Below are 18,489 nucleotides of genomic sequence, written 5' to 3' on the forward strand. Positions count from 1 at the left end.
CAAATGTTCTGTTAAAGGGTAGTTTTATAATGAAATATAATTATGTTGTCTTTTATAGTGGTAAAAATTAGTGTTTATATGAAAGTCAAGATCTAAGTAGCTTTTCATATAATTCAAACTGATTGCTTGTGATACATGTCTGGCTTTTTTATTTTTTCAATTTTAAGGTATTAACAGCTGTTAACATTTTCAAAATACTGCCATGTATGTAGCCCTGAAGTACAATATCTAATAAATGAGAACAGGAAAGAGACTCATTTATTCTGAAATGGTTTGTAGTTTTTCCTTTGGTATTTGCTACGATGAAAAGAAATTTGGAAAGTAGAGATATGAAGACTTGAGAAGGGAATTGTTTACCATGAAGGGAAAAGAAAAGAGTAATAAATTTTTTAAACATTGAGATTGGAATTTAGAAAGGTTACCCCCTTTCTCTGTTTCGTTATGAGGATGCATTTCGGAGAACATCCAGTATTCAGAAACTAACTCATAAAACATGCAAAAAATATATTTATTGGATTAAAATGAGTAAATTTTTTTATTGTAAATTATGAGAGGAACAATGTGGGGGAATATAAATATATCTAAATACAAATTTCGTAACTCAAAGTTGGACATTGGGAACAATTGAAAAGTATAAATTCCACAGTTGAGAAAGCATTCAGCATGGTGAAAATGTGTAGAGTTTATTGGTGAGAGAGGATAGAGCTAAAAGAAACAAGATAAAATATTAAAATTAAGAATTCAGGCATTGCCTCAGGGAAAAGCCTTGACAATGAAAGGGAACTACTTAATTGCTAATAGCTAGTCTGGACCAGACACTTAACTGCGCTTTGGGAATCATACTGCACTAACCAGGAAATAAACTTGCCTTTGCTATTTTTCTCTGAAGATTTTCAGGACATCCCCTCTCCCCACTTTTCTTAAACATAGCATCTTAATTAGTACTATAATTCCTGAAATATGCTGATTGGTTTTTTTTTAGGTTCCTTGAGCATTTTTTAATGGAGTCCTATGTGATTTTTCTGTAACCATGCCATTCACTTAAATAATTCATAGAGGGAGTGGTTTAATTTAAAGGAAGACCTAACAGGAAGAAGATTAAAGGAAGCTTTTAGTCAGCCTGTGGCTAGATTTATTGATTTGGTGATCAAACCTGTGTTCTTTCCTAAATTTCAGCTAATGGCCAACTGTGGTCAAAGAATAGCTTTCAGTTAAAGTTTTGATTTCTTATTATAAATAATATAACGAATGTGTTAGTAATTAGAAATCCTTTAAAAAGTAGGAAAGATATGGCAAATAGGACTCTATACAAATCCCATTTCTTTTTATAAGAAAAAAGCACATAAACCATTATTACTTATTCATGAGCCAAAGCCATTAAGAAGATAGAGTTATCAGCTTCCTGTCTCTAAAGTTTGGATCATTTTTATGGCTCCATGTAATAGCTTCCTTCCTCTTGAGATCTAACAAACTCTTAACTTTTTATTTAAGACATTTCTTATCACTTTTAGTTATAATCAGAATCTAATAAATAGCTTATAATATTGATTTTGGTAGCGCATATTTCACAGGAAAGTAGACTTAAGACATTCCTGGAGATAACAAAAGGAAAACAATGTTTTAGGTATAAAAAAGCCTGTGTAATGTTAGGTAATTTAATGCCCAGATGAATAAAATATTTTAAGTCAAGCAAATTATTGTTTTTACTTTGGTAAAAAAGCCTGTACAATTTTTGTTTTAACAACCAGTTTTACATTTTTATTTCTAGGGAAAGAACAGAAAGCACAAAAGGTTTTTCTTTATTAATGACCTACTAAAAATAAGCATTGCTACAAGAGTTTGTCTGTATATGATTCTACTATATTAAGATGTTCGACAAAAAAATGGAGGTAGCTTTTTAAAATAGATTGGCTGTTAAGTAAAAATGTGGACTAATGGATATAACCCAATGAGAAGGGATTTAGGGCACACGATTTCTATTTCAAATAAAGCCAAAGTCTATTTTTTATTTACTTTTAAATTTTGAATAGATTACTCAGTCCTAAATCTTCTTTGCCTTCATTTCCTATAAAATGTAGTAATTATACTGTGTCTCAGCTTCCTGAAGGTTAATTCTTCAGTAAGGGGTGACTCTTGGAGCATCCTTGAAAATAATTACTGTACAGCCGTTAAGTACTAATGTGATGAAAGGTTTTCAAAATATTCCCTTAGTGGGCCTGCAGAGAATCACATTCATTTCTTTTAGTCTGTAATAGGCTTTCTTGGCTTGACTTGACAATAGAGATAACGGTACAATTTGGATTTATAGTTTAAACTCTGCGATTAGATGAACAATTGCAATTTCCTCCTACTCTTTATAAGGTCTATGTAAAACTGATGTTTGCCTAACTTAAAAGTTGATTACATTTTCAGGAAGTAAAGATAATCACTTTTGCCATGGTTATAATCAAATCTAAGCTTTTAGACTTGAGAGCCATGGTGTAAAACTCGAGGTTTACTGAAATCATTCTGACTTTGCTAGAGTTGGATAAATTCTGTATAAGCCAAGTATGAACTTGATGTATACTTGAATATACAGAGTTTAAGTAGTAACTTCACAAAGATATTTCTCTTGTCATTCAGGCTTGTATTATCCACACTTTTTCCACTTTGATTTCTAATCCTGAAGTTGAATGTTTCTTTTTGGATATGAGTTCAAATAAATTGATCTGAATAAATTTTCATGTCTTAATTAAAACTTCATATGTAAAATCCAAAGGCTTTGTGTTTTGTTTTAAAAAACATATATCATTACCTCACACATTCAAATTAGAATCTGAAAAAGAGAAATGAAAAAATCTGCTCTTCTAACTTATAAAACACTCCTTTTCGTCTTTAGTTTATTCATTTGGGTCTTCCAGAAGCAGATGCCAAGATGCAATTAGGTGTGCAAGAGATTTATTTGGGGTGAAACACCTATGAAGGATAAAGGGGAAGGGACCATGAGAAGGTGAGGAAGTCCATACCACATTGCAGGGCTGACACCTGTGAAAGGTTGGAAGGAAGGATTGGGTAGTGTGAGCTTCAGACCGCAGTGCAGTTCTGAAAGAGCACTACATGGGGAGTTAGTTCCCAAGTAAAGGTTACCGGTAGACAAGTCCACATGGGACAGGAATGGTCTAGCTCTAGAACCCCCATGCTCAGTTATTGGTTGCAGATAGGGAGAAGCTGAGGGTTATCCATCGCTCTCATACACAGGGCCAGGACCAGGGTGAGATGAGTGAGGCACTTGGGCACAAAAGTTTTTTTGACCATAAGACTCAGTAAGGAAGATAATATTTTGATGCAGTGTTCTAAAATCAGAACTGATGCAAAAAAAAAAAAAAAAAAAATCGATGAGCAAAATGCAAAATTTTAAATCAAGACCAGAACATTACTGACTCCCTGTTCAGGCTGCAATATGGCTCCACAAGGCACTGCTGGTTCACTGCCTCCTATGAGAGCAGCATAGGTCCTCCACACTAGTGCAATTTTCCGAAGACCTGTGCCCTCATCCAAAAATATGTCGTCGTGAGCTTAGGTATTTGAAGTTCCTCTATTGCTCCTTTTTTCAGTACGAGAATTATGTGCGCTGTGGAGCATACCCAAATGTCCACCCACTGACCCACTAATGCCTTTCGCAAAGAAGCAAAACGTAAGTATATACATACTTTTAATATATATTATGTGTAAAAAATATACACATATGTATATTATATATATGTATATTTTGCACACCATATAATTACGAGATTTTCATGACTAGGTAGCAGATTCCTTGACGGCTGGTGCCAAGTGTCAGTCATCTGAACCTGACGCTACTTAAATGTTTATTAAGAAATGAACATGTGGGGAAGATTTTTTGCAGGAAAAATCCGCAAAGACAGGTATTCCTTTAGAAAATATCAATTTGTCAAGCAATTTCCAAACGTCTTCTCTTTCCCGTATTGATCCTTTAGCCTCCCGAATTTTGGCCCGCGAGTCTGGATCCCCAGTCTGGCCGTAATCCGACGGCATCCATGCCCAGCCTGCTTCCGGGCCTGGCTGTAAAACCGCTGTGCGTAGGGACTCAAGAATCTGCCCACAAGTCACTCCATGCAACAAGTTAGCAATTCCCGCCGGGCTGCCTCGAACATCACAGTCCACCGGCGTTTCCTCGGAACTCCGGAAAACCCGGGAGTTTTCCGCCCGCCTGGAGCCGGCGCCAGGAGGAGTCGCGCCGCCAGAGGCCTGCGGGTGGCGCGCGCGGCCAGGCCCGAGGGGGTGGGGGGAACGCGGGCGGGGGCGGTGCAGTCGGCGCTTCCTGTTCCGGCAGCAGGAGGAGCCGCGCGCTGCTGGGGCGGGTAGTGCTGCTGCCGCTGCCGCTGCCGCCAGTCAGACTGCACAGGGTCCTTCAGCACCCAGTTCCCTCGAACCCATCGCCGCTTCTAGACTCTGCTGTGGTTTCGGATCCCGCCGGGTGAGGCTGCTTGGGCGCTAGGGGGGGTCGTGGAGGGGGAAGAGGGAGCTGAAGCTGCGGGGCAGGCGGGCGCTGGCAACGGAGGTGCGTCGAGTACCTCCAGTGCTTGGGCCGTGGTCGCCTCCTTGGGGGCTGGGGCCAAGCAGCTTTCTCGTCACCTTTCTTCGCGCCACGGGCTGCCCCCATCGCCCCTCAGGCAGAAGGCGTCGGAAGCCGCTGACGTCGCGCCCCTCGGGGCTCTCGGCGCGTGACGTCAGGCCTGGCGCGGGGGCCGGAGCGGGAGCGGCCGACCCCTCCCCCACCCTTTCCCGGGCGGGCGCGACCCGCTCGGAGGCCGGTTCGCTCTGGTTGATCACGGCTTCCTTTGTTCGTTCGGCCCGAAGGGGCTGCCGAACTTGCACCCCTTGGCCCTGACACCCTCGTAACCCCTCTTCGTTAATTCCTAACAAAAAGGCCCGAACGGATTCGTATAAGAATCTCTGGTGCTTGTTTTAGATCATCCGCAGTGTGACGACGTTCTGGTTATTACTTATTAGAAGAGTTGCTTAATACATTGATGAATACCCATGACAAACTACTAGAAGTGCTGAGTTCTGTAGTGTCTTTTTGTTGTTGTTTTTTACCATTTAGGACATATTATGCATAGTAGCTGATAAATAGCTGAACTGTTTTCCTCTTTACCTTGAAAACCAAGTAGTGCTTTTAATAGATAAAGATTCTGATGTTGAAGCATCAAACCAGAAAAAGAAAAATACAGCATCTTTACTAGAAAAATACACACTCATACACCTGGTGGTTGTAAAGGCCTGCTTTGGAAACGAGCCCTCATTACAAGCAAGGGTAGCCTTCAGGGGTATTTCAGCAGTTCTTTGTTCAGTAGTGTTCTTTGGACAGGAAGAATAGAAATTTTTCTTGGTGCTGGCGTCTCTGAGACCCCTATGCAAAACTAGTTTGCTTCAGAAACGGTTGAGTTGCTTATATTAGAATGTTTTTTTCCTCTTTCCATGTGGAATTAATACCCCTCCCCAGTCTCTTAATCGAAACCCTTGGAGCCAGTGTGTTTTGGAATACAGGAATCTTTGGATTTTAGAAAGATAGTATGTTACACAGGCAACAGATAACATCTCCAGCAGAGGCTGAGGCAGCACTCCAAATTCCAACATTAATATTTGTGCAATAATAGATATTCATTCTGGATGGGAATTAATAAAAACTATAAATAGCTTCAAGCCAGATTTTTCCACCAAATAAGTTTTGTGCCAGAGTTTTCTTTCATGTTCCGATGTTTCTGGATTGAAAATGGCAGATAAAGGTTTATGGACCTATGATAGCAATTGTAAAAGCTAACAGTTGAGTTTTTGCTGTGCCAGACAGTGACTAAGAGATTTGTTTATTTATTTTATGCCTCACAGCAAATCTATGAGGTGGATACTATTTCTATCTTCCTTTACCTATGAGGTTTGTAGAGTTGGACTTGTCCAGAGTTCAGCTGGTCAATAAGAGCTGCAGTTTTATCCAGACAGTCATACTTTAGTGTTCACTCTTTTAACCATCTGCTGCATGTCAGTATATAAAGGATGACAAGAGAATTTGATATTTGTTGCCCACCCACTATTTTCCAAGCACTGTTTTAGAGGCTTGGTTGGACAGTCTCATTTAGTCCCTCACATTACTGGCCTGTTGTTTATAGTTGAAGAAACGGAAGTTCATTAAGGTGAGCTTGCTCAAGTGAAATGAGTCAAACCCTGGTCTAAGGTCTCTCTGCTAAGACTTTCATATCCCTGCCTTTTCTTGCTGTATTCCAAGCAATCTGAACTGCTTATACTTCCCTGCAGATTCTTTTCACCTCACTCCCAGCTTTTACACAAACTGTTCTTTCCCTAGGCCCCACACCACCACCCTCTACTCCCAGCTCTTTGCATATTGTTCCTTCTAGACTGCAAAGATACCACTTCTCAGGAATTTCCATGCGATACTAATTTCTCCAAAGCCCAACACTGTGCCTGGCACATGTGTTCTGATAAGTATCGGAATAAAAGTAAAAAATATTACTGGAAATTTTAAATATTCAAAAACTTTCAAAACCCAGTTTCTTAAGTTGCCCAAATGTAAAAAATAGAACATAATGTGATAAATGAACCAATTCTAAAAACTAGAGCATATATTCTAATTCAGAATTTATATTTTCAGTGCTAATACATACCATCAGCGCCCCCACATCTAAACAAATCAATACAGAAATCCTGACTTTTCTTAGTTTCTCTTAATATCTTAAATGTGTATAGTATTTTATAGGTTATTGTGTTACTATCTTTGAGTTAGCCAGGAATTATAACTGTTTTACAGTTGGGAAAATGGTCTCTTGTTAAGAAGCTTGCCTTTGTCAAAAGACTCAGTCAAAAGGATTGTTTCACAGCTGTGTAGTCCCATACTGTTTATCATTCCATCACGATTTAATGGCCATCTGAAATATTCCTTGTAAACAGTCACTGGTTATTATGGAGTTCAACTTACTTAAACCTCCCAGTGATTAAATTGTCATTTTACTCAAAAGGCCGTAGGAGTTAAAGAAATGTAATGTTTTACTTAATAGTATAATTCAGATATTTTGGAATAGCATTTTAGAAAATCTACATATTTTTACATCCTGAAAGCTCTCTTCATATTGAAACATTGATATCCAACTGTATTTTTTACCTTTTTTAGATGAAAGTATCACCCAAAGAGCACATTGAAATGCTTCCAGTTAATATGAACAGTTTATTTTAGGCATGGAGAGCAAGTCACTTTACTAAGATAGTGCTATAGAATAGGAGGTGACCTGTTTCTAATTCCTTTGGTCAGAACTTCTTTATATAATAAGATTTTAGCACCTTCTCTATCTTCCAGACTTTGATTTTGAACTTGAAAACTAAAGCCAGAGTTGTGAATCAGCTTGATACTATTAACTTATGTAATAATATGTATTTTATGTAATTCTACGAGAGTTAACTGCCTATCATGTATGTATGTTTTTGAAAAACTGAGAAAATAGTAATTTTGAAAACCTGAACAGCAAGACTATATGAAATTGAATGAGTCACTTTGTTAGACTCTGTTCCAGAATTAATGTGAACTTTGATACAGAACCATCTTGTTTCAGACTCATCCTGTTTGAAAACACATTGTCAATCTTAGGTAGACTTTAAACTTACCATGCATTGAAAAAGTTTTTTTTTAGCATAGGTCCTAAAAATATTAATATGTGATGTGTTTTAGTGTAAAACAAACCTTAATGTGGGGATAAATGGATAATTGTATTTGCTATACGTTGAAGATGTGTTTTTTGATATTCAGAATAAATAGTAAGGATATAACAGTTGGGATTTAGTAGGCTTCGTGTTCTTTTCCTTTATCTTTCCTCATGATAACCAAATTATAATTAAAAATGAAACTAAGAATGCAAGGATGGCTCAATATTAATCAGCCTATTAACTAGCAAAATAGGAATAAATAAACCTAGTAACAGAGTCATAAATAAAAATTTTCTTAGTGTAATTTTCAAAAATCTTAAACTAAAAAAGGATTATACATTAGAAGCATTCCCAGGAGGGTTAGAAATAAGATCACTGTGCTCACTATCACTATTTAACATTTCATTTTTTAAGTTCTAGCTGATACAAAAGAGAAAAAAGGAATAAATATTGGAAAGAGAAAGTAAAATTATTTTGTGCAAATGGTGTAATTCTTTACCTGGAACCCCCAAAGAATCAGCCAAGAAACTTCTAGGAGTAAAATAATTCAGTACTGTTGCTGCTTACAAAAGTACTACACTAAAACTTGTATGAACAACCCAGTTAGACTTTTTTCTTCCATCATATTTTCTATTTACAAGGAAAAAGTTTAACAGTTAGAAATCTTCCTCTCAAGAAATGTGTAGAAGACCTGATGGAGAAAATAAACTACTATAGGGGCCGACCATGGCTCACTTGGGAGAGTGCGGTGCTGATAACACCAAGGCCACGGGTTTGGATCCTATATAAGGATGGCCGGTTTGCTCACTGGCTGAGCGTGGTGCTGGCAACACCAAGCCAAGGGTTAAGATCCCCTTACCGGTCATCTTTAAAAAAAAAAAAAAAAGAAACTACTATAAATGACAAGTACAAGAATTAGAGACATATCTTGTTCTTGAATGAGAAGATTTGACATTTTAAATATATCAGATGCCCCCTATATTAATCTAATATGTAATGCATTTCCAACCAGAATACCAACAGATTTTTTAATTTTATTTTTTTACAAAATGGTCTGGAAAAAAATGTGAGAATATTCAGGAAAATCTGGGGGGGAAAACAGTAATGGTAAGGTGACTGACATTAAAATTTGCATAAAATACATTATAAAGCTGTTGTAATTAAAATGGAATGGTATGGTACAGATCAGGAGAAAAGGATAGAGTCCACAATACCTTTGGGAAATATGGAGGCTCTGTCGCCTGCTTGTTAAGAACCTAGGCTCTGGAATCAGACTGTACCTGGTTTTGAGTCCCTTATCTAATTTTCACCAGCTCTGTGACCTTAAAAAAGTTAACTTTTGCTTAGCTCCCTTTTCTCGAGCTTTAAACTGGGGGTGATAATAGAATTTGTATCTTAGGGCTCTGTAGCTACTTAATGAGATGGTACACAGTTCCTGTTCCGTGGTAAATGGCCAATAAATTCTAGTTGTCAGAAGCTGTAGACTGTGTTATAGGTAGCTTGTCCAGATAGTTGAGAAAAGATAGATTATTTGGTAATTATCGGAACTGAAAGGTTTTAAACAAGAAGTTAAATTGTAAAAATACTATCAGAAAGCAAAGCAATTTTTTTTTTTTTTTTAAATTTCAAGGTAGAGAAGGCCTTTGTAAATACATCACAAAATCTAGAAGCCACATGTTGGGAAAGATTGATAAATTTGACTACACAAAATTTAAAACTTGTGGTACCAAAAAATATCATTTAAAAAATCTACAGATAAAAGGAATTCGGGAGAAAATTTTTTGTCTCGTATATGACAGAGCTAGTTTCCGTAGTATCTTACAAAGCAGTGAGGAGAAAAAAGATGTACTACTAAGTAGTACAATGATCAAAGGCAAAAAAGAGTACCTGCTGTCTTATTCTATTTATGTGAAGTCAAAATTAACTCAAAAAGTGATTGTGGGGGAGGGGTGCAGTTGATGGGAAAGGAGCATGAATAAACTTTCTGGAGTGATAAAAATGTTCTGTATCTTGTTTGGGGTGGTTATGGGGGCGTATACAATTGTCGGAATTTGTTAACCTAAACACTTAGGATCTGTGTGTTTTATTAGACTTCAGTAAAAAAAGAAATTGGTAAAGGTGGTCCAAGGACGACGACATATTCATTTAAAGAAATGCAAGTTAAAACAAGATGCTGATTTTTAATCTATCATAATTAAAAATGACTTATAAATTTAATAATATCCAGTGGTAAAGGAGGAGTTATAGAAAAGGGACTTTTCAGATGGATGTTAGATAAATTTAACTGTTGGCTCTGTTCTGGTGCTTTTTCTTGGTGATAGATTCTCACACAATGAGCAGAGATGAGTGTTCAGAGACGTTGACTATATTATTGTTTAAAACAATCTAAACCACCACAAAAATGAGAGTGTAAACTAAGTTATGGATCATTTTTGTATGACGGGCAGCCATTAAAGGGGATAAAGTTAATAGAACTACATAAACTATTACGGAAAATTTTCCTATGTAAAGAGAAACATTACGTAGGTGATTGAGATTTCATTTAAGTAAAAATAATGTATGCATAGAAGGTTCCTTAAGGAATATATAAGAAATGGTAAACACTTGATTTTGAAATTTTCTGTGTTTTCTTCCTTTGGAAGAAGGAAATGTCTGATGAATTTCCTTTCTTTTTTTAGGAAAATGTCTGATGAATTTTCGGTAAGTTGATTCATTTATCCTTAAGAAAAACAACATGGTCCTAACTGGGCCATATTAGTCTTTTAATTTAAAAGAGATGCTTTTGGGCTAGCTGGTTAGCTCAGTTGGTTAGAGTAAGATCCTGATAACATTGAAGTCCAGGTTTTGATTCTTTTACCGGCCCCCCGCCCCCCCCAAAAGAAGATAAAAGAGATGCTTTTTGTGATTCTTGAATTTTTTTGGCAAAGAGATTTTGATGGGTGATTTGCCTTAGTTTACTTAGATATACCATATGAATCCTTAAATGAAAAAAATTTAAGTTGTTACATCTGTTCCCGTTTACCCTGATGATAACATTAGTAATAGGCAGCCTTCGTTGAAAATAGTTATTTACCAGGCATTGTGTTAAGTAAGCCTCAAGTTAACCCTGAAACTTTGGAAATTGAGGATACTGAAGCTCAGAGATGGTATGTGACTTGTCTGAGGTAATGTGATTCACATCCAAGTCGTAATTCCAAATTCTATCCTCTAAATTACTGTACTCTGTTATATAAATGTAGCACGGAAATGAAGCACAATATGATTAGTTGTGTTAAGATTTGATTCAAGGTAACACCTGAAGTTTTATATTAAATGAATTGCTTTTAACATGAATAGCTCAGCTTTTGAAGATGCTATTAAGGTTTATAATCCTTAACCCAATAGCTTACTGTTCTATATGGGTTTAGACTCATGGTTGGTGTGACTTGTCCCTGGCTAAGATAGCTAAGACATGTCTGTTTTGTATTCCAGTTGGCAGATGCTCTACCTGAACACTCCCCTGCCAAAAACTCTGCTGTGAGCAGTACAAAATCTGGCCAAACTCCCCAAAGTTGGCCAGGTTCCAACCCTTGGAATAACCCAAGTGCTCCACCTTCTGTGCCATCTGGACTCCCACCAAGTGCAACACCTTCCACTGTGCCTTTTGGACCAGCACCATCGGGAATGTATCCCTCTGTGCCTCCCACTGGACCACCTCCAGGACCCCCAGCACCCTTTCCTCCTTCTGGACCATCATGCCCCCCACCTGGTGGTCCCTATCCAGCCCCAGGTGTGCCAGGGTCTGGCCCCACAGGGCCATATCCTACGCCAAATATGCCCTTTCCAGAGCTACCTAGACCATATGGTGCACCCACAGATCCAGCTGCAGCTGGTGCTTTAGGTCCATGGGGATCCATGTCTTCTGGACCTTGGGCACCAGGAATGGGAGGGCAGTATCCTACCCCTAATATGCCATATCTATCTCCAGGGCCATATCCTGCTCCTCCTCCGCAAGCACCAGGGACAGCACCACCTGTTCCATGGGGCACTGTTCCACCAGGAGCCTGGGGACCACCGGCACCATATCCTGCCCCTGCAGGATCGTATCACACACCAGGACTGTATCCTACTCCCAATAATCCTTTTCACGTGCCTTCAGGACCTTCTGGTGCTCCACCGATGCCTGGTTGCCCCCATGTGAGTATTCAATTTGTTATTTAACATGCACTAATAGTCACGTAAGCACAACTGAAAGATTGTTTCTCTTTAGCTTTGGATGGAAGATTAGAAAGTTTTAAAACTTTTTTTAAAAGGGTGCATATATATAAAATGAGTAAATTTCAAAATTTCAGGTAATGCATTTAAAAGGATGAAAGTACAGGTATTCCTGGTTCTAAAAATAGAAAGAGTGCATCTCCCAAAGATCCCCAAAGACTTTAATGTAGTAGGCAATGTCCTTAGCAGCATCAGTGGGGTAAACTCTGAGGTGCATCTCACTGGGCTTTTTTCTTTTTTTTTTAATTTCTCAATATTCTCTTACAGCCTCACACCAAAGCAAAGTTCAGTAAAAGCAATCTCTGCCTGTGTGGCTTTTTATAGAGGTAGATTTTTTGAGAATCCATGGTAATGAGTACATAACATTGCTCTTCTTTCAGGCAGTTCTCTGTGGTGTTTCTCAGCTACAGTTTTGTTAGATTCTTAGCATCACTGAGCTCGAGATTATACTGCTATTCTTTATTATCAGTTACATGTAAGCTTTGAGCTTTCCTATCAGCAAGGCTGGAGTAGGGTTGGTTGATATCTTAGTTGAGGAGCCTTTCTTGGGCATATGACCAATAGAAAAGCTCCTCACTTCCCCCATGAGTAAAGCCAAATGAATATCCAAACACAGAGTCGATTTTCCTTAGGGGGAAAAAACATCTGTCAACTCTCAGCATACAGAATAACTAATCAGATCTCCAGCTAGCCTAATGAAATGTCCACCTGAGCTGTAAAGGGGGGAAACATCTTAATAAAGTGACCCCAAAACTTCTTCCTTTCATTAGCGTAACTTGTTGCTATATTCTCTAAAAAAAATTTTTTTTGCAAAGTGTATGCCAAAGTAACTAAATTAGATGACTTGCTGTTTGGATTTATTAAGCAATAAATTTATTTTAAGCAACAACAAGGAGTTAATAAACTCCATTTACAAAATCTAGAAGGTGACCTTTTCTTTTTTCTGTTGCAGTCTTACCATTAAGTTAACAATGGAAGAAGAGATGACGCTTTGCTTTTGAAGTACATATATGTGCACATGATTGCATATATAAAAATTGCTGGTTTCACTATTCTTAGAGGGCATTTACGAAAGAACAACTCTTGCACCTCTCACAGAAGATATCTGCCTCTTGTACTTGGATGTGTAGTACATCAGATGGATACAATCATAAAAATGTAGAAGTAAATCATTCAGATGTGACTTTTATTTGATTTTATGGAAAGTTAAAGTGACTATGTATATTGAATTGTTCCTTGATACAATTTGTTTAAATTATGAAATGACATGTTTAAAAATCTAAGATTTGTGGATTATTGTTAGAATCTGCAACTTCATTAGCAAATTATTCCACGTATTTTTCTATAATCACTTTCCCCCAAGATAAATAAATTTTGAAAACAATCACATTATAATCTAAATAAATGACATCTCTCAACATTTTGAGCTGTTCTATCTATAGGATAAATAAACCTGGTCCTCTTGAGATAATATTTTGAATATACATTTTAAAACTGTCGGTAGTTATTCTCAGATGTTGAGTTTATTGGCCAGCCAGTGTTCATTTTTATCCTTGAGCTTTCAATAAAAACTTGATTTGTTTTATTTTTGGCTATTTGGATCATATAGCACTAAAGTCTGCCATCTACGGAAACTAATTTTCTTAAATCCAAGCCAACATGTATGTAAATCATATTCTTAGAGAATTGATAATCTCTTTGTATTGCTTTAGAATGCATTATAAGATGTGCATATTGCTTTGGGAAAAGCTCAAGAAAGTATATAATTCTCTCTCTTGTTTTGAACCACAGACTAGATAAACCCTAGGAATTGCTTCATTTCAACAAGTCAGTTTCATTCCTACAAAGTCTGAGGCAGCTCTTCTACCCAGACCATTCCCTGTAGCCTCCCCACACCCCAACACCCTCAGTTCTTTAGAAGGAGCACCTCTCTTGATTCCTCCCTGATACGGAAAACTGGCACACTTTAGAGGTCTATCATAAAAACATAGCAATTAATTAACTGTTTAGAGACCCTTAAGTCATACAGACATGATTGTTCTTTTTGTACAAGTGTGAATCAAAATATGTATCTGTCTTTCAGAGTCTGGTTAAGCTATGTCACTGTCTCCTGCATAGTTTCCTGAATCTGTAAAGTGTTTATGGGTAGCAGTTTGGTTCTGTATTTGTTGACAGGTAAATAAGTAGAATTTGGTGCCAACTTTGAGAAAATTATCCTCTAGCTCTAACTCTGAAAATAATAATAAATTGTAGATTTCTGCAACTGAGTTTAAAGCAGTGCGACTGTGTTAATTAAATATTAAATATTGCTATAATCACCAAAACAGCCCGGGTAGCTTTTTGGCACCTTATCTTTTGATGAGATTCTTAGATTTGGGATAGACCTGACCCTGTTATTTATCAAGTAACATTTTACAATTTTAAATGCATCCATTCGGTTTCTAAAATGTATTGTGAATTTCTCAGACTGATATAGGAGAGATTTATGCTGGAGCTGTTTTTGCTTAGAAATAAAATATTTGGTAGTTTATTTCTCCTGTAATTAAGATGTTAAGAATGCCAAATGCTTCCAGTTTAATGGATTGATGGCTACCTCCTCTGAAGAAGCAAGACAGTCACCTTTGAGAGGAACATTCAGTGTTTAAGCCTCCCTTATTTTAAGTAGATGGTAAATTCAAGCTTTCAGAATTGACAGATGGAAACAAATTTTTGTTCAGGTATTTTCAGACTGGGAAATGTTAGACACCTCTTACGTAGTGACAATAGTGGTCTCTTTCACTTCTTTGCAAGGACAGGTGATAGCTATCTAGAATACTCTTGGAATCTGTTGTCAGACTAACCTCCAATCTACAAGACAGGTGTCATAGCTTAAATTATCAGTATCAAAATGTTGGTTAACTGGAAGGATAAGATGATAGGAAAAGTGAGATGGCAGCAAATATATCTTTCCTTATAGTTATTTTGGCTGTCCTACATTGAGATAAGTTGACAACTCTGGCTTTAGATGTAATTAGTGTAATACTAGAGTGGATATAGGTTGACTAAAAGAAGAAGAGGTAGCAAGGACTCTATAGGAGTTTATTTAGGACTCTGTTATTGTGGAATCCATTGATAGGGGAGAAAATCTGCTAAAGGATTTGAAGGGCCATGCACACAAGATTTGGGTTTGCTACTACTGATAAGTATAACTTTGCTAGTCACCACACTACCCAGTATGCCCTAGATGATACTGCCATTTTGACCCTTTGCTGTCAAGGACTTTTGGGGAGGTGAGTTTTTTTGTTGTTGTTGTTAATGTAAGAATGGAAATCTAAGGGATAGTAGAATTTACTTTTATATTCTTTTTATACTTACATAGAGCACCATTTCTCCAGTTGGCCAGGAGTCGGGGGCGGGGGAGTGTCTCAGTTCTTGTGGGCACTCTAGGCCAAAAAGTATTTTTAGTTTCAGGGTGGAATTAAGAAAAGCAGGAGTAGTTTCAGTGGAGAAATGAGGAAGAGCATCTAGGAAGGTTTTTTTTCCCTCTTTACAAGGGAATGTTGCTTTTATAACAAGTCATGCTAGGCTGAGATCAGTTTGTGGAAGAGACTGCTTGTTAGCAAGTATGTTTGGCCTTATGGGAATAGAAATTATGGAATTTGCTGACATTTGGGCTTTGAGCAAGCACTTTAAAATAAATTTGAGGGATATAGTTGAGATGTGTTTAGGAATAGTATCCAGAGTTAGAATCTTAGGTTTTGAAATGTTGAACCCAAAAATAAAGAAAAATTAAAACAGACCTTAGTTCTTCATTTACACAGTTCTCAAGAATCAAGTGCTCCTTATGTGCTTTGGATACCTTGGCTTGTTTGTCCCAGACTTGGCTGCCCCTTTTCATAATTTTGAAGACACTATTTACAGCTCTGACTTCCAGCCCTATTTTGTGTAAAATAACATACTGATTATTCAGGAATAGATAATACATTTTTTAATTACCAAAGCACCTCCTTCCTTCTTTATCCATTTTACTTTTGAATGTCTTGAATAGAGAAGAATAATAGGACAGAGAAGAAAAGGGGTGAATTTCTGGCCTCAGTTACACTTCTGCAATGGAATATTGGGATGTTTTCTAGAAAAGTCAGTTTGCCCATGATATATTACCTCACAAGTAATTAGTGCTACCTGTTATATTCAAATGCATAGATTTTGACATTGTGTAGATGAGAATAGCTCTTCTCAAACTTTCCATTAACAGACTGTGCCTAGTTTGCATATCAGTCAATTACTTACACTTCTAAACAATTTGTGCCAATGTCTTCCTACTTCACCCTAGATGACATAGAGCTAGCTTTATCAAATGCCAGGATTATAAACCCTAGAAATTAAACTTGAACACAGACCTTCAAGTGTTAGGTTTTTGAAAAGCATAAGCCTAAATTCAGATGAATCGCACCTGACATACTGTACTATGCATAGAAAGTGGTGGGTGGCTTTCAGGGAAGACTCAGTGAAGCAATATTTAGTATTGAAGACACTATATTTTCAGAATTCTGCCAAGTAAAACAAAAATTGCCAATAAATGGGTATTAAAGAAAGGCCATGCAGTGGGACTGGATGGTTAGCTCAGATTAGAGTGTGGTGCTGATAACACCAAGGTTCAGGGTTCAATCCCTGTACCAGCCAGCCACAAAAAAAAATGTCATGCAGGTCTCTGGCTATAGAAAACATCTGAGGACTGTTTATTCAGTAGACGCTTAAGTGTCTGATCCAGGTGCTTTGGCAGATGCCAGAGATACAGAGATAAAAGAGAATCCCTTTCCTTGAGAGGCTCATAATCTAGGGCTAAAATTAAAGAATTCATTAGTACACCTATTATTAGTTTACCTATAAAAACATATTTTAGGATTGCTGCTGGTGGGAATTATAGACCAGTATTTGGGCATTTTAAAGGGCAAAGTATGGTATGCTTTTTTTTTTTTTTTAACTAAGAAGTTAATGTTTTTCAAAATTGTGTTGATCAGTGCAATTATTCAAGTGTGCAAAGTAGTAGGATGTTTTTTCTCTTCACTTCTCCCCAGGATAAGGGCACTTTCACTGCCTGTCACTGATTAGCAGATACTGATTTGTTGCCATTAAGTAAACCTGACTTCTGATGCGTGCTCTATAAAGGTTTTTTGAAATTTTTTTCTTGATATTGTGACTTTTTCATTGACTTAATAATGACAGATTTAGTGTATGTAATTGTCTATGCATTTTAAGTTAAACTGCCTAAAATGTGATTTGAGACATATACATTTGTTTGTATTATGAACTGTTAGCAATCTGTTAGAGATGTTAAGTTTTATCACCTGCTGCTGTATTTGTAAACAAAGACAAATGTTGCTTTAAGAAGTAATTATAATTAGGAATAGGCTATGGATGTGATACTTGATATTTTTTAACATAAACTTGTTTGCTTTTGTGTATTACACCTGAAAACTTTTTTAAAAAAATGTATTTTCATGGTTTCACAGGTTTTCCATGTATTTTATTCTTTAGAGCGAATTCTGGGCTTCCCTTAGTAAGTGGAGAGCCTAATTAACTGCAAATTTGTTGTCATAAAGACAGAGAAAAGGCCTGAGATACTTCCTTGTATGTGACCTGCATTCCCTAAGGAATTTAAATAGGCTGCCTGGAAGCAACCCTTCCTCTGCAAACCCTCTTTCAGCAACATGATGTCTATTGTGATGGTGTCCTCTTTTCTCTTCAAGGCTATGCTATCCTTTGTATCCATGTTATCTCTTTATAGGGAAGTCAGGGAACCTTCCCTATCTGCCCCTGCTGCCACCGCCCCTGCTGCCATCACCCCTCCTGCCACCACCCCTCCTGCCACCACCCCTCCTGCCACCACTCCAGCTTTCTGTTATGAAAGACAGTTCTACTTTTGCCATACTGCTAGGCATTTAGTGAAGGTCACGTTATTAAACTTGGTGTAGTTTACCATTTCCTTTCCACTGGGTGTTTGTTAGCCTGCCGTGGAACTCCAGTATGAGTGGGGTGAAGCATGAATGACTAATTTGCAGTATGTTCAGCTTTTAAGGAAGGGATTTCTCCTTTTTTGCCTTACAATTGAACAAATGCAAATATATATTTTAATTGTTTTTGATATCTTATTCCATATCCTCTGGAAGTACCCACCCAAAATGGGAATATGAAATAGATAATGAAATATAAGATCATTCTGGAGGACTGGCCGGTTAGCTCACTTGGTTAGGGTTGGTACTGATAACAAGGGTTCAGATCCCCATACTGGCCAGCCGTCAAAAAAAAAAAAAGATCTGGGGTCAGTTTTTCGTTGTTCTTTCCTATTTTGAAACAGCATTGCTCTTACAAATACATTCTATCCTGGGATACACTACCCAGGCAGGTCCTTTATTTTCACCACCATATTAATACTCTTAATCCTTTGCAACAGATCTTTAAAGCAAAATAGAATCCTAACTAGTAGCTCACTTCTTTCAGATAAGACATGAAATAGAATTCTAATGCCAAAAGAGGATTTAGGCC

The 18,489-nt window shown here is 37.4% G+C and overlaps 1 protein-coding gene across 2 annotated transcripts; it reads left to right on the forward strand.

The window, feature by feature from the left end:
- Nucleotides 1–4,325: 4,325 nt before the first annotated feature.
- On the forward strand, nucleotides 4,326–14,231 carry MAPK1IP1L (mitogen-activated protein kinase 1 interacting protein 1 like). Of its 2 annotated transcripts, XM_063089784.1 has the most exons (5): nucleotides 4,326–4,477; nucleotides 10,389–10,410; nucleotides 11,182–11,479; nucleotides 11,678–11,886; nucleotides 12,917–14,231. In XM_063089784.1, the coding sequence occupies exons 2-5, from the start codon at nucleotides 10,393–10,395 to the stop codon at nucleotides 12,926–12,928; spliced, it is 537 nt and encodes a 178-aa protein (XP_062945854.1). In that variant the 5' UTR covers nucleotides 4,326–4,477; nucleotides 10,389–10,392; the 3' UTR covers nucleotides 12,929–14,231. The 2 variants fall into 2 exon arrangements, with proteins under 2 accessions (XP_062945854.1, XP_062945853.1); XM_063089783.1 differs by having other exon boundaries at nucleotides 11,182–11,886.
- The last annotated feature ends 4,258 nt before the right edge of the window (nucleotides 14,232–18,489 follow it).

This window comes from Cynocephalus volans, chromosome 3 (assembly GCF_027409185.1).
Source record: "Cynocephalus volans isolate mCynVol1 chromosome 3, mCynVol1.pri, whole genome shotgun sequence".
NCBI classification, from domain to species: domain Eukaryota; kingdom Metazoa; phylum Chordata; class Mammalia; order Dermoptera; family Cynocephalidae; genus Cynocephalus; species Cynocephalus volans.